We start from the raw sequence: 16,694 nt of genomic DNA on the forward strand, positions 1-16,694 counted from the left end.
TATGTTTCAACGTATGGTGACCTCATGTGGTACCCACAAAAAATAAATAAATCGGCAGATACCACGCCGTGTGAGAGGTCTCAGGGTCTCAATAAAGTTCTTCCCCCACCCCTCTCTCTCTTTCTAACGTTAGCGTATGTTATAGAGCGTGGTGGGAAGAAAAAGAGCGACCGGGCGCCACACAATGCGAATTACGTTGTAGGAACAGTTTCGGTTTCGGTTTCACTGCCAATGTCTGGCAACCACGAGCAACCCTGGTGTGCCGCCGGAGGGCGCGGTCAATGTAAACATCGTCTCGAGTTCCACCCGGGGTCAGAAGAGAACAGCAGACGCTTCCGAGGGACGAGACGCGCTCGTGGGGCCTCGTACAACGCAGTCATGTATACTTAGTAATAAACAGTTAATTCAGTTTAATTTAACCAAGAAATCAATTCCTCTACATAATTGGTGACCCGGAGTTAGAACAGCGAGTGTTTCAACCCTCAAGAGTCCTGTACATCTGACCAGTTCCTTGCAAAAACATCAACGGTGAGCGCAATGGCGACCAACGACGCTACCCAGACGGAGAGAACCCACGAAGCCCCGCAATATCCTGCCGTCTCAGCAGTTGCACTCAAACTTCCGTGTTTCTGGCCTGCAGACCCTGCTCTTTGGTTCGCTCAAGTCGAGGCCCAGTTTACTACAAGAAGAATTGTGTCTCAGGAAACAAAATTCCATCACGTTATTGCGGCCCTAACGCCAACCGAAGCAGCCGAGGTGCGCGATATCATCCTCGCCCCTCCGACCGAGCAGCCATACGACGCGTTGAAACGCGAGCTCATCCGCCGCACCACCCTCTCCGAGCAGAAGCGTCTGCAACAGCTCCTAACAGCCCAAGACCTGGGGGACCGCAAACCATCGCAGTTGCTTCGTGGCATGCGCCAGCTCCATGGAGAGAAGGCGTCGAAGATGGACGACTCCCTCCTCCGCCAACTGTTTCTCCAACGCCTCCCTGCAAATGTTTGCATGGTTCTTGCAGCGGCTGGCGACTTGCCCCTCGATGACCTCGCCGCTCTCGCTGACAGGGTGTTGGAGGTAGCGACACCGGCGATCTCCGCTTTTGAAGGCGTAAAAGCGAGTGAAGTTTCTCCCGTTACGTCGACTGGAAATTGTTCTGCGGAGTTACAGTCGCTCAAGCAGGAGGTCCAGCGGATTGCACAGTCTCTAGAGGCATTGAAAATCCAGGTAGAAAGACGATCCCGCTCCACTTCACGCAATCGCGCATCGTCTCGCTCTTCTGATACTGGACGCATCTGCTGGTACCATCATCGCTTTGGGGATAATGCAACCAAGTGCGTGTCACCTTGTGCCCACCAGGGAAACGTGCCGGCCACGCACTAAATGCGGCTGGTGCGCCAGGCCCAACGGCATGCCGCTTATCATCTCCTTCCGACAGTATCGAGCAACTCCAACAGTCAAGTAATATCAAGAAATCCAAAAAAGTTCAATTTTCATTTGGTAAGCAGCCCGCGTCTAAACCCGATAACTCGTTGACTACGCCAAAGAATTTGTCTCAGCTATCCGGCCAACCTGAATCCCGTTTATTTTATGTGGTGGACAAAGTTTCAAAAACCCGCTTCCTGGTGGACACAGGTGCTGAGGTCAGTGCGGTTCCGGCGACGCGTGCAGATCGGCAAGGCCAACCAACATACAATCTGCAAGCCGTGAACGCCACGCGAATTGCAACGTTCTGCCAGCGCTCCCTAACGATGGACTTCGGGCTGCGCCGAACCTTTCGTTGGGTATTCTTGGTGGCCGACGTGAAGCATGCGATCGTCGGAGCTGACTTTCTTCGCCACTTCGGTCTTCTTGTGGACATGAAGAATTGCCGTCTACGAGATGCCACAACACACTTAAGCATTCACGGCATCACGGCATGCATGGAAATGATGACATCAACGCTGCTTCGACCAGAGGTACCAAATTCCAACCCCTACTTCACAGACTTGTTGACGGACTTTCCTTTCATCACGTCTTCTGTGAACACAACATGCCCGGTCAAGCACAGCGTGACGCATCACATTATGACAACAGGACCACCAGTGCACACCCGTCCTCGCCGCTTGCCGCCTGAGAAGCTGAGCATTGCTCGACGGGAATTTGAGCATATGCTCGAACTGGGTATTGTGCGCCCATCCTCCAGCCCTTGGTCATCACCACTCCACTTAGTCCCAAAATCTACTCCAGGTGACTGGCGTCCATGTGGCGACTACCGTTCCCTCAACAAAGTGACGCAACCGGACCGCTATCCGATTCCTCATTTGCATGACTTTGTTGGAACACTGCACGGCGCCACTATTTTCTCTAAAATTGACCTCATAAGAGCATACCATCAGATCCCAGTTGAAGAGGCAGACATCCCAAAAACAGCAGTCACAACACCCTTTGGCTTATTCGAATACACCAGAATGCCATTTGGACTGCGTAATGCATCGCAAACTTTCCAGCGGTTCATCGACGAGGTGACCCGAGGCTTGGATTTCTGCTATGCATACGTCGACGACATCCTGGTTGCCAGCGTTTCGCCCGAACAACATGCTACCCATTTGCGGCAACTACTTTCGCGTCTGGACGAATATGGAATCATCATCAACCCGGATAAGTGCCTCTTCGGAGTACCAGAGATTGACTTTTTGGGACATCGCCTCACATGTGACGGTATAAAACCCCTGAATGACAAAGTTCAAGCTATTGAAAATTTTCCATTGCCTGAAAACAAGCGAAAACTTCGGCAATTCCTCGGCCTAGTTAACTTTCATCGACGCTTCATACCAGCTTGTGCGCACACACTGAAGCCATTAAATGATCTCCTCTCAACCCCTGGACCAGGCACTGCACCACTAGAGTGGACGGACGACGCTCGTGCCGCCTTCGACATAATCAAATCTGACCTCGCGACGGCAGCTCTCCTAACTCACCCGCAGCCAGACGCACCAACTCGCCTCATGGTAGACGCCTCTAGCAACGGCGTGGGTGCTATACTGCAGCAATGCATCGGTGACGAATGGAAGCCTCTCGCATTCTTTTCAAAAACACTGTCCCCTGCACAAACCCGGTACAGCACATACGGACGTGAGTTACTCGCTATTTATTTGGCAGTGAAATATTTCCGCCACTTCCTGGAAGGCAGGTCATTCTATATTCTCACTGACCACAAGCCACTGACTCACGCCTTCACCACTCGATCGGATGGACTGTCACCGAGAGAAATTCGACAACTGGCATTTTTATCGGAATTCTGTACTGATATTCGCCATGTCGCTGGCTCTGCGAACGCCGCAGCTGACGCACTCTCGCGTTCCCACATAAGCAGTGTCACTTTGCTTTCAACTTCCGTCGATTTTGACAAAATGGCATTAGCACAAAGGGAAGACAATGAGCTCCGAGAGCTAAGAAATTCTTCATCCAATCTGGTATTTCAAGATGTGCCATTGCAAACCTGCACAGAACTACTCGCATGTGACATGTCCACTGGCACACCACGCCCATTTGTACCAAAATCGTTTCGCCGTTGCGTCTTTGACTCTCTGCACTCATTGTCGCACCCGGGAATCCGTGCAACGCAAGCACTTGTGACAACGCGATACCTGTGGCCGGGAATGAACAAAGACGTTCGAGATTGGTCGCGTACGTGTACTCAGTGTCAACGATCGAAGATACAGCGCCACACTGTCACTCCACTGTCAACATTTCTTCCTCCAGACGCACGGTTCAGAGAAGTCCATATTGACATTGTTGGTCCCTTGCCACCTTCCCAAGAATGCTGCTACATTCTTACATGTGTCGACCGCTTCACTCGCTGGCCAGAAGCCGTTCCTATGCGAGATATGTCCGCTGAGACTGTTGCTAAGGCATTCCTGCGGACATGGATTGCACGCTTCGGAACACCATCCATCATCACAACTGATCGTGGACGCCAGTTTGAGTCTTCCCTCTTCAAGGAACTTCTCGCTATCCTTGGCACACATCGTATCCGCACAACAGCTTATCATCCAGCAGCTAACGGAATGGTGGAGCGAATGCACCGACAGCTTAAATCTTCCATAACTGCGTACGGCGAACCTTCCCGTTGGACCGAAGTGCTCCCACTTGTGCTCCTCGGCATGCGCACAACACTCAAAAGTGACTTGAAGTGCACCAGCGCTGAGTTGCTCTACGGAACAACCCTTCGCCTCCCTGGTCAGTTTGTAGAAGCAAACAAAAATGAGGTCTTGCCCGATTCTCTACAGTACGTGTCACGCTTGCGAACAATGATGGACAGCCTCCGTCCCACACCGACTCGCGCAAAGCAGGCTACTCATGTGTACATGTCTAAAGACCTAGATAACTGCACCCACGTTTTCCTGCGCCGTGACGCGGTGAGAAAACCACTCCAGCCACCATACGACGGCCCATTCAGAGTACTTCGTCGCAGCCCGAAAACTTTCACCATTGAAATTCGTGGACGATCCGAAGTCATCTCCGTGGACAGACTAAAACCGGCGCACATGGAGCAACCGCTGAACGACACCGCCACTGAGCCACATTCGAGAATCAGCCATCCCTGCACCACACGTTCCGGAAGAACTGTACGTCAACCTATGCGATTTGGGACATAATTGACATGCTTCTTCTGCCGCCGACATACTTGTGTAATATGCGGGCCTCTTCCTATACGAGGAGGGGGAGTGGTGTAGGAACAGTTTCGGTTTCGGTTTCACTGCCAATGTCTGGCAACCACGAGCAACCCTGGTGTGCCGCCGGAGGGCGCGGTCAATGTAAACATCGTCTCGAGTTCCACCCGGGGTCAGAAGAGAACAGCAGACGCTTCCGAGGGACGAGACGCGCTCGTGGGGCCTCGTACAACGCAGTCATGTATACTTAGTAATAAACAGTTAATTCAGTTTAATTTAACCAAGAAATCAATTCCTCTACAACGTAAATGGTGGGTCGTTTACAGCTTCCAACCCATTACAAAAGGACCAGCCATAATTCTTCATGGTCATCAGTCGTCGCATCAACGTGCACATAATTCCTTACAGATGTGTAACTGGTACCTCGCTTATCCGCAGAATGACGAATAATGGCGTAGTAGGTGCCTTCCAAGTTCACAAAAAGTATGATTTATGGCGTAGTGGGTACCTTGCTAGTGTATTTGTACTAATAGCCCCAAGAGAGTTTACAATGGGCTCTAGAAATGCCGCTCTTCCAGCTTTCGCTGTGACTGTGCCGCGCTTTCCGCGCAGGCCTGGCGTTTTTTTTATAAAGACACAAGTAATTGTAACGGTATTTACCGTGACAGTTACTGCGAAAAAAGTAACAGTGTTACAGTTACAAGTTCCTCTAACTTAAAAGCAACCAGTCGCAGTTACAAGTTACTGAAAAAAGTAGCTAGTTAGCGGTAATGCGTTACTAGTAACTAGTTGCCGCCCAAAACTGGGGCGATGCTTTTTCAGAGGGGGGCATTGCCACGCGTGTTATTTTGATGTAGTCGGGCTTCACCCGCAAAGACTGTTTGCAACGCCCCGCGCAGACCGCGCCGCGATGTTTCAGAAGCTTCACGAATATTTTAGCTCATTCCACTAAGATTGCGCGCAGGACGCGAATAGTCTAGTTTCTTCGAGAGATTACGCTGCCACCAGCGATAACTCTGGAATGTTCGATAGCAGGGCTGGGCAAAGATACATTGAAATTGTATCGCGATACGATACAAGATACTCGGGAAAGAAGTATTTGAGATACAGATACAAGATACTCCCCGAAAAAATGTATCCGATACGATACTTCCCAATTGTATCTTAAGATACTTCGATACATTTGCAAATTTTCTATTATAGGTCCATATAATGAAGCAGCAAAGGCCTATGTAGAACTGTGTTTACTTAAAAATTTCTTAACTACGACCAACTTTGTTTAATTTTAACGAAATGCCGGTTTGTATCACAAGATACAAAATTTCTTGCTCAAGGTATAGTAGTTTTAATTCCTAAACAACATATTCGGATTTGTTTGGCTGCTTAACATGACAGCTCTTTAACCGCTGCGCTGTTAGTGGTTTTTGCGTGACACTTCTGTAATTTATGGGTGTCGCGGTTCTACTTGGCGACCAGCTAGCGGGTTGCCATCGACTTGCAAGAACGTCATTAAGAAGCCTCCGCACAATTACACAAATACCGCTGTGCAGCTCTTATCTTGTCCGCAAGCGTATTTTTGTTTTCGTAATACCGCATCCACCGACAGGTGTAAAGCAGCAACAACGTTGGTAGCGATATTGTTTGTGAGGCATCGTGTGAAGACGATGAACTACAGAGTCGGCGCTCATAATTAATTGAGGACATAAAACTGCAGTGATTTTTCATATTTTACTTATCTGCTGGCGTAAAGCGTTCGATGGGAGCCTATTCACTAACGTGCACTCTATTACCATTTCTTCGAGAGAACCTGAGCCGCCAGGAAACGCCTCAGACGTGCTCTAGAGGCACAAAGCGCCTCAGGTTATCACTGCTATTCGCACTATTGCCCCTTCTGGCTCTGCTACCTACAGATTTGTGACAATAAGAATACTTTAAGGTGACCTTGACAAAGGAAAACCAATATATTTAAGTCAAATAGCACGGTGGTTCCGTACTAAACAGTCAAAGTGAATAAGTATACAGGGTGTTTCACGTAAGCAGAACCAAATATTTAAAAAATTGGTTAATTGCCGCTGAATGAAATCAAAGGTGTTTGGTTTACCGTCATGTGGCGCTCGTTATGGCATGTTTTGTACTAAGCTTGACAGGTAAATAAATAAGGGCAATCATGCGACATCTTTATTATGCACTTTAGGGCCAACTGCGCTTCGACATATCGTAGAGCGCATTTAAAACGACCGATCCATTTTTTTTTTTCGCAGCGGTCATGGTGGGTGGTGAATATTTTCGGGCTTTTAAAGAAAGTATCCGAAATATGAAATAAAACCACGTTCGCAGACCGTTAAAAATTAAGAATAAAGCAGAGAACGTATTTTAGCAGCAGGTTACAAATGACATATTACAATAAGCAGACGGGCGAAAAAGATGGCTGAAAGCTTGCACTAAGCCGCGCAAAGCTCGACATATAGCGAAACTGATCGGTCTCATGCTTATTTATTGCTTTATCTAGGCATAACTTGGCAGTAGAGAGGTTGAACTTGGCTGTAGCGAGGCTTGAACTTGACTTGAACTTGACTGTAACGTTACTGAACTTTTGCTTTGGCTGTGGTGGGGATGAACTTCGCTATTAGGGCGCATGAGACCGATCAGCTTATGGCTAGGTCCAGTCTTAGTCTTTCGAGTAGAAGAGCTGGACGGCATCAGGCGCCTTGCATCGTCGTTGGCGTACGCCTTCCATCGTTTCGGGGTCTTGAAGCCGCCGTTGTCTTTCCAGTTACCTGGTATTCTCTCGTTGTACGTACTTAGGGTCTTCGGCTCGCCGTCATCGATTCGCAGCAATTTGTTGGGCTAACTGTTGCCTTCTTCGTTTTTAGTGGACCACTGTTAAGTAGGGGAATTTACCCCATCTCTGTGGCACATACCCGTTTATGATGATGATAGCTTTTTGGTTCGACGGACAAGGAACGATTTTCAGAACACCTTCAATATTAAAGCTATGCAGAGGACTAGGCAATGCACGGGATTCAAACGGAGGACAGCAATGAGAGCATTTGTACTAACAATCAAATTATCATTCAAAGAACTTTTCTAACAATATAGCACGAAGAACAAACACACAGTACGTCAGAATATTCCCTGTTACGTAAATGCTTGTTCTATTGCATCTAACGTCGGCACCGATAGTGGGACGGTATTTAGAATCTCCTTTGCATATAAGGCGATCTCATAGTACTTACGTAAGTCAAGCTTACATCCACGAGGTCATTAAAATCGCTGATGTGTGAAAGCCGCGAGACGCAAAGCAGCCCCATTCTTGCATTCGTGAGACTTTGCAACGAAGCACCACGCAAGAAAACTTGGATTGCGACAGTATAGCGGCATCAGAATTTGTGCGAAAGACGCCACACGCATAGGAGTGCGCAGCAGAGTGCAGTGGCTATGAACAAGTGTCATGATATCAACATAACTATAGAGAAAGAAAATATCTAGGAAAAAAAGGTAGGCTGCGCGTAGACGTTCGCACGCTTGTTTGCGTCTAGATGGCTCGAGCGGCATCACGTGACTCTGCTCCAGTAATAGGGACGCCTAAACCTCATCACCTGTGCTCGCTGGAGCGCTCTGGCGGAAATATACAAGAATGTCACTATCGTTAGTTTTATTCAGGTGGCTTAGTGGCAGCAATATCAGTTTGAGAACCAGAATTCCGGTCGACGTTTATTGTTTCGCACGGTGGTGCTTTTATGGCAGTATCTTGTAACTTAAGATACACGATACATTGCTGAATGTATCGGAAATACAGATACACATACTCGTTTTGCGAGGCGTATCGCGATACAGATACAAGATACCCAAAGAGTATCTAAGATAGTATCTAAGATACATGTATCTTCGATACTGCCCAGCACTGTTCGATAGCATACGTATGGTGGCTAGAGGGGGAAGTGTGACGGGCGAGAGCGGAGGGCTGTACAAATTCCCACTGAAAGATGGCGGTCACACCAGGTGGCGCTACCTGCGCCGTAGGTGCTTGCGGCGGCATTGGCCTGCTTTGCGTATGGCCGCTAGACGTTAGTTTCACTTGTTTCTAATAATCGCTTATACCCCGCGCCCGTGCTGTTAAAGACACTACGTGTTTGTTTCGCTAAGAAGCATGTGTTCATGTTTATAGCGGTGTTAAGCAAGAGGAAAAAAAAAAGAAAACCAAGAAAGCTTTTAAATCAGACCGAACTGGCGTGCCTCCAGGTTTTCATATTTAAATGTTTCTTAATATCGGTTTGCTTTTACATGTTTCATCTGCAACAGTGCGAAAAAACTGGGCTAGTTGGTTGATGTTCATGGTAAAAGCAGCGCAAAAAGACGGCAACACGAGAAGAAGAACGACAAGGAAAGGCGCTGAACTGTTCAGCGCTGGTCCTGTGTCGTTCCTGTTATCGTGTTCCTTCTGCACTGCTTTTACCATATTTATAGGCTGCTTCAGTTCAACTAAACCACTTGCTCGGCTGCATAGCTCAGCTGACTTTAAAGTGTCTTTTTCCTTGGTGAAATGTAAACTGTTTACAATCGTTCATAGCGAGTATATTGACTGCAGTGCAGTGCGTTTTTTTTCTCTCTTAGTCCGCACCCACCTCCCCCCTTCATTTCCTCTGCATTGTAGGGGGTTCTCTTGAGCGCGAAATGTTCAAAGCATTTACATTTCCCGGCTCCTTTTCCTTGAGAAAATTGAAGTGGGGATCGGAATGCTGCAGCTGGAGGCTCTTTGATACTGAACATTTTATTTTATTATTTTAGAGATAGTTATAGATAGAGATAGATACAATGACCAATGATTTCTGTTAACTTACGGCTTTAGATGCATACTAAATACACGCAAGGGAAATGGTAAAACATGTTTATTTATTGCACATTTGTCATCCCATACTTACGTCAGACATTTGTTATCACATACTTCCCCATCACGTCAAGAGGTCAAATTACTTCACCCTCCTCAACTTCAAGTGGTTTTGGCGCTCTCTTTGGACACTCCTGTCTGCTTTCCTTTTTTTTTTTTTGGTAAAGTACTTCGGTGCCTCCGGGAACACTGTAGGCACAGAGTCTTCTGAAAAACGCGGGTTACCTCAACAATATCGCCGTTTATAATATGTTGGTATATCCTTTCGATGAAACTCACGTTGAAGTGCCGCTCGCAAACAACGCTGTCCCTAGTCAACTCTTTGTCAGTCCGCTTAATATTTCGAGCTCATTGCTCTCGCCTCGAGAGATCCCTCGGGGCTTTAAAGACCGAAAGCTTCTCCGAGCACGATCTACACCCGCCTCTACAGCCAGGGACGAAGCATGTACTTGCGCGACTTGACTGCATGGTTCGCAGAACACGTGGGTAAACAAACGACGACAGCGAAGGCGAGGCATCCGAACAAGTTGACGGCACAGCACAGAGAGAACGAACCAGCCTAAGCAAGCGCGGCGAGCACCTACTACTACACCAGCGCCCCTTGCGGCGGCCAGAACTTTCATTGCGTTCCGCGCATCCTTTTCCCACGGCGGGGATGTAGCGCCCGTCACACTTCCCCCTCTATCCACCATAGCATACGTATGAAAGCCGACACGCGCTACCGTATGTCATATTATCGACGGCCGAGGCTCTGTTCGCCGCTATCAGTGCACAGTGTGTATTACTTGTAGTTTGACCTTCCCTTTCCCGGCAACAAGTTCGGCCAAATAAAAAGTTTCATCTTGGACACGCCGAGTGCTTACTTCATCAGCGTCAAGACCGCATGACAATATGAAACCTCTGGTGATGAAAGCGGAGCCAACACTGGAACCACAGTAGACGTTAACTCAGCATGACGCCCGTATCATAGGGGTGCATATGTAATGTTTACTACATTTTTTATAAAATTAGATAGCCAGCAGTGCAACCACAGTTGACACTGCACTGACATTACGCCTGCATAGGTTCTTTTTCCAAAGCAGTGTCAAGACGTGGCTTGGCTCTGTGGTAAATATCCGACTGGCACGCAAAATGTTTGGGTTCGATTCTTGCTGGGATCCTGATTTGTATTCCTTGCATTCGTCAGGTCAACGCTGCCGATGTCGGTTTTTTTAACACCAAAGTGTTTTATGCCGGGGTCCACCAAGACTTTCATGACGTATTTCCGTCACGGAAGTACGTCAGCGAAATGAACGCCATCAGATGGCAAAGAAAAAACTATAAAAAAAAGTTCCGTTGACGGGAATCGAACCCATGACCTCCCGGTCCGCGACGATGGCTGGCGGGCGTTTAGCCCACTGAGCTACCGCCGAACACATTAGGGGGGGGGGACATAACGCGCCTTTTATCTTTCACACTTGCCTCTCACTGTGCTCTTGGATGGATTGATGCTATGATCGTCCCCTTTATAACGGGGCGGTGACATCTGTACCACCAGGCTCGAAAAAAAAAACAGAAAAAAGCGCGCCGTTGCGACGACCGTTCCATTCGGGGTGTTTCCAATACACTTTAACACACCGTGAGGTGGCGGCTTTAGCGCAAGCCTCGGTCATAGCATCCATCCATATAGACAAATAGCTCTCCGACGCTCGCCTGGCTGTCGCACCGCATTCCCTGCTCGCCCTGTGAGAAGTAACGGCCAGGTTAGAGGGAAGACACGACGCACGTAGCGTTTCTCTTCGCGTTTCACTACGCTTTGAAGGAGTGCATATCGAGGATTAGTGTTTATTATGTGCTTGTTCATGCCATCTTTGCGCGGGATTCACCATATGCGGTGTCCACGTATATGTTAAGAACTTCAGCTACCGCAAGGGTTAAATCACGATCATGGGCGTTTGTCGTCGGTACGGAGATGTGCCACTAAGCGTCAACGTGAGTGCAATGCTATATCTGCCAAACAACAGTAGACATTGTACAAGCTCTCATTTACCAATGCGCTATAAACAATTAACTACTTCTGTGACGACACGTTTCACTTTCGTGTTATACCTATTCCTATGAAGGAGGGATCAGCCATCTTTTTTACGCTCTCTCATTTAAATTACTAAAGCCTGTTCTCGCTGTTGCTGGAAAGGTATAAACTGTCAATCAGCTGCGGCACACATCCGCTTACCGTGGTCAGTGGTATAAACCTTATGCAAAATTGCTGCCATCTGTCGGAGGTTTCACGAAGCTACCGATTTGGCGCCATGTTGGAGGCTTGTGTCCGAATCGTACTGCTGTCGCTGTTATAACTTCTTGCTTGTATCTACTTTGATAGTGCGCAACCAGTGCATAAAAACGTCAGACGAGTGTGTAACGGCATGTTCACGTTACCAGCATTTCCTAGTTATTACGTTGACAGCTATTACATGTAAAGAACTGCCTCACAACGAGGAGAACGCTAATGCCATGGAGAACTTTCTGTGTTCGCCTGTACGCAGGTGCGCAATGTCTTTCTGGTCGCAAACGTTATTTACGTTTGTCAGGTACTAAACTGCCCGTGACCTAAAGATCAGGCTGTGCATAGGGTATTCATCACTTTCGTGTGGGGATATCAATTGGAACCAACGCGCAGGGATTTGTTTCCCCCTTCAGTATCTGCTGGGTCAATGCATTTGTTTGTACACTAACTTATGCCTCGGTTTGTAGTAGGCGCGTTGCTTATAAATGTATACCGTGCTTGTAATCAACAAAGCCACTTTAAAAATACTGCTTTATTATCAAATTCGAGGCTCTGATCTACTAATGTTAGAAAGTTTGAAAAACAGCGCGTAGACGAAAACGTGTTCTATTTTCAGAAAAAGACGTAATTCCATTCCCATTCCATTCCGTGCAAAAGGCGCTTAATTCCATTCCCATTCCATTCCTCCAAGCGTTGTACCCATTCCACTTTCATTCCATTCTGACGTCGCGAAAATGTGGAATGATTCCGGAGTCATTCCAATTCCGGAGTAGCAACTCCGCAGCACTGATTGCTTAGACTGTTTGTTCAGCGCCTCAAAGTTTTTAGGCATGTAAACGTGTTTCGATACGTAGATTTTTTTATTTTAATGGGAGGGTGCGGTCATGTTTTTGCAGACACCGTTAACCGGCTTCTCAGTATTTTTAGTGAATGTTGTAATCTTTTGAAATTGACGCATGAAGTTCCAGAAGGTGGTGTTTTACAGTTTCTAGATTTGAAACATATGCTCACTGAGAAACATGTGTGCTGGGAATATTATCCACGTGCATGTAAACCACTGTTACCGTATAATTAGTCCCATTCGAAACTTGTCAAAAGAGCAATCGCTGGACAGTGCTTAGACAACGCCATAAAGAAATCTTGTGTTCATTCTCTGGCAACCAGTTTCGGAAAGCAAGTTGAACGACTGAGGTCAGCAGGATACCCAGACGGTGTTCTTGTATCTGTAGCTGAGGGGAAGCTAAACAAACAATCAATAAACGGAAACCAGTCTCAAGAAGGAAATAGAATTTGCTCCGTTGTAATTCTGTACATGCATAGCACATCTCACCGCCTAAAGAAGATTGGCAACCGGAACAAAATCAGAGTGCTTTCTGCTCCCGAGGAGCTAGAACGGCTTTGACAAATGACGAACCAATTTAGGAAAACGAAAGGGCCATGCAGTGTCAAGCATCGGGGCCCATTTGTACCGTGTGTATCACAAGTAGTATACGCGGTCCCATTATCATGCGGCTTCAGCTACATCGGCCAGACTGGTAGGTGTCTGAACCAAAGACTCATGGAACACAAGAGGAAGGTGGGGAACTATCGTGATGGCAATCTTTCGGTGCATTGTCATGAGTGTGGGTTGAAGTATGGAAGGCCTTGTAAACCATTGTATGATTTGTGTAGGGTGGTAGCTGGAAATAGAAGCCAAGATGTGAGGGAGATAATAGAGGCGGATGTGATTTCAAAAGCGGTCAGTCATGTGTAAGCGCACCTTCCATTATCTTGTCGTCGAAAGAAACACAGTTTCTCAGCACGTTCACGTAATATCAGCATTACGATTTTGTGTCGTCATGAAAAAAAGAGTTCATATTATACATTTTCGTAAATAAATGTCAGTTGGAAGTAGCGCTTGTGTTGTCGTCACCTCCCTTTGCAGTTTGTGCGCGCTCAAGCGATCAGTGGTACCGTATTTCATATTTAGATTGCAGCCTTCAAATAACGTACTGAAGAGAGAATACTGCTTACTCGTAGATCACATTTACTACTGTCTTCGGCCCACGTGACAGCGGATGCAACACGCTGGACAATTGCCTGTCTTAAACAGGCGAAGCAGCGGCAATGCAGCTGCTCCTTCGCGGATCGAGCATGTTTACGAGCGGATTTGCTTACCTTTTCACCAGTTACACGCCACTCACGCACAAAACACGATTAGACCACGCACGTCATCAAAGCGCCGAGCGTAAAACCTGATAAAATCGATGAAGCGAAGAGCAGCACAAGCGCCACTTCAACAACCGCGCTAGAGTGTACTTGAATTAGGGAGTGCTCAGAGCGGCCGCAGCACCAATGCGCAGAAAGTGAAGCCCAAACAGGGTCAAGCCGTTTGTGGTGGAGTGCAGTAGGTCGTGGTGTCGTCGTTTAAGAGGGGTGGCGGCTTGGGCGAGTTGGTAGGTCATGACAATTGTTATGGCGCTTGACTTCAGTTCGTGCTATAACAATTGTCGTTTAAGAGTTGCGCGCGGCTCCGCCAAAGTAGTGGAGGGTAGAATGCCAGCTTCTCACTCAAAAGGCCCTTTTTCAAATCGGAGCTGTAGATGGTGGGTTTTTTATTTTCAGTGTCACTTTTTGTAGCTGTATTGGTTTTCCTTTGTTTCTTAAAACTAGCTTCAGTTACTACGTATTGCAACAAAAAGTAATGTGAAGTAATGTGAAGTCTCGTTTCAAGTCTGGTATTCGCAAAAATATCGGAGGCCATAATTTACGTTATTGTTGAATGCCATGCGGTGGCGCTGAAAATAATACGCTCACTGTTAAATTTTTTATACCTCACTTCACATTTCACGTTACTTTTTGTAGCAATACGCCGCAACTTAAGTCAGTTTTAAGAAAGAAAGAAAACCAATACAGTTATAACAAGTGACACTAAAAATAAAAACCCACCATCTGCAGCTGTGATTCGAACACGGGCCTCTTGAGTGGGAAGTGGGCATTATACCACTGCACCACTTTGGTGGAGCCAAGCGCAACACTTAAACAGCGACACATTGCAGGCTACCGATCGTAGCGCCACAAGCGGCTTGACCCTGCTTGGGCTTTATATTTCGAAGCTCGTTCCCAGCATTCCTCTGTTCTACCCAGTTAAAAAAACAATTGGAACCAATTGGAAAATTTCCACCTGGTTCCAATTGGTTCCATTTGTGAATTAGTACACAATTGGGCCATTTGAACCAATTGGGCCAATTGGCTGTATTCCAATTGGGCCGATTTGTTGTACTCCAATTGGGTCAAATGGTGCAGTCAGCACATAACCATTTGGGCCAATTGGTTGTATTCTAATTGGTTCAAGTGGCGCATGCACAGGTGAAATTCTAGGATTAATTATAAAGTAGAATTCAAATTGGCCAGAACATGCACGGATCTCAGCTGGCTGCTATCGCATGTAACTTAGTTGGTTCCTACTTTGATTGGCTCAGGACCTGCTGGTCCAGCCAACTGCACACAGCCAAGGCAGCATGGTGGGGAAACTCAGAATTTATTTGAACACTTGCAGCAGGTTTTCTTATAATTGGAAGATATCCTTAGATGAGCAGTGTGCTTGCACGTATCCCTGTACACCACCTGAAAGAAATTAAGGCAATAATGACTCATCAAACGTACAGCAAACGTATGGTTTTACCAAATAACAAGCGTGGCATGAGCCCATTCGCGTTTAGCAGCACAACGTTAAAATGGCCCTTAATTAGCCCAGTCTGACAAGCACTCGCACAGTTTGTGCTGTAGGAAAACTATGTAGCGATTATTAAACGTTCGCCGTCGCGGCGGTCCATCATTCACAGTGTTCGGCAAGTTGACCCGAAGGAAACGAGTTCGATCCTGCCCGCAGCGGTCTCATTTCAATGGAGGCGAAATGCGACCCTTACGGCAACCGATTATTTTTCATTCAATACTACTCTGACTAACGCCATAAGGCATAGGCATTACACAAAGCATGCTATAAACCGGCATGTAGTGTACTTCGCGCACTTCATCGCATACTGCAGCAAGGTACAATGACACCACACAAATACTCCGGACAAACGTTCGCTTACACTCCAAATATGTAAGTGCAATACTTACATGGAAGGACCAGAGCTGATTAAATCGGTGATCCTCGATCGACGCTGACGAAGCGATATGGTACAACCAATACAACACCGAAAACCGCTCGAACATGCTGATGTTGACTTGTAACACTTTCCACAGATAGAAGCGACCAAAAATAAATGTCTCATCTTAATGTCGCCAAGGTTCCTCTAGCAAACACGCTGCACTAGGGAACATGCCTCACGCACACATGGAAAGAGAGCACCACGACTACCCCAGTGACTGGCCGCTATGTACGAAACTACCAAAACTACGGGTCATAGTAATATTTGACCGCCGCCTGTAATGCTCTTACCTGTAATTAAAAAAATGCAGCTTACTTTTTAATGTAATATTCATGTTATAAAGTACGGTATTATGTAGCAGTTTTATCGGAAAACATCACGAAAAGATACGAGACTACTGCTACTGAGATGCGACTCTTGCTGCTGTCAACAAAAATGCCGGTAATGCGGCGTTTGTCGAGGCGGCGCAAAGTTCACTGCGCTCCTATCGTGGCAGATAATGACGAATGCTGATGAAAAAATCCCTCTTCTCGTAGGGAAGTAACCGTTATGCTTTAAACATTAGCTAGTTGTGCAACGGCTCAGTATGACCAAACGGCTAGTAGATTTCGTCTCGGTCGTGTGCAGATCTACGGGAAACATTGAATAAAAGTTCGTTTTGTTCCAATTTGCAATACATTCATACGGGGTATATATCACGTCTGTAAAATGTGCATTTTTTCTTCACGCCGTTTGAATTAATGTAAACAATTGGT

General features: G+C 46.9%; 1 protein-coding gene across 1 annotated transcript; it reads left to right on the forward strand.

Moving 5' to 3' along the window:
* Positions 1-537: 537 nt before the first annotated feature.
* LOC119406826 (uncharacterized) lies at positions 538-1,380 on the forward strand. The gene has a single exon (XM_037673560.1). It carries the CDS (start codon positions 538-540, stop codon positions 1,378-1,380), a length of 843 nt encoding a protein of 280 aa, XP_037529488.1.
* Positions 1,381-16,694: the final 15,314 nt, after the last annotated feature.

The sequence above is a fragment of the Rhipicephalus sanguineus genome, chromosome 10, assembly GCF_013339695.2.
Source record: "Rhipicephalus sanguineus isolate Rsan-2018 chromosome 10, BIME_Rsan_1.4, whole genome shotgun sequence".
In the NCBI taxonomy this organism is placed as follows: Eukaryota; Metazoa; Arthropoda; class Arachnida; order Ixodida; family Ixodidae; genus Rhipicephalus; species Rhipicephalus sanguineus.

Bases quoted from the DNA above. Each gene is read 5' to 3' on its own strand.
- LOC119406826 (XM_037673560.1), top strand. From the start codon at position 538: ATGGCGACCAACGACGCTACCCAGACGGAGAGAACCCACGAAGCCCCG.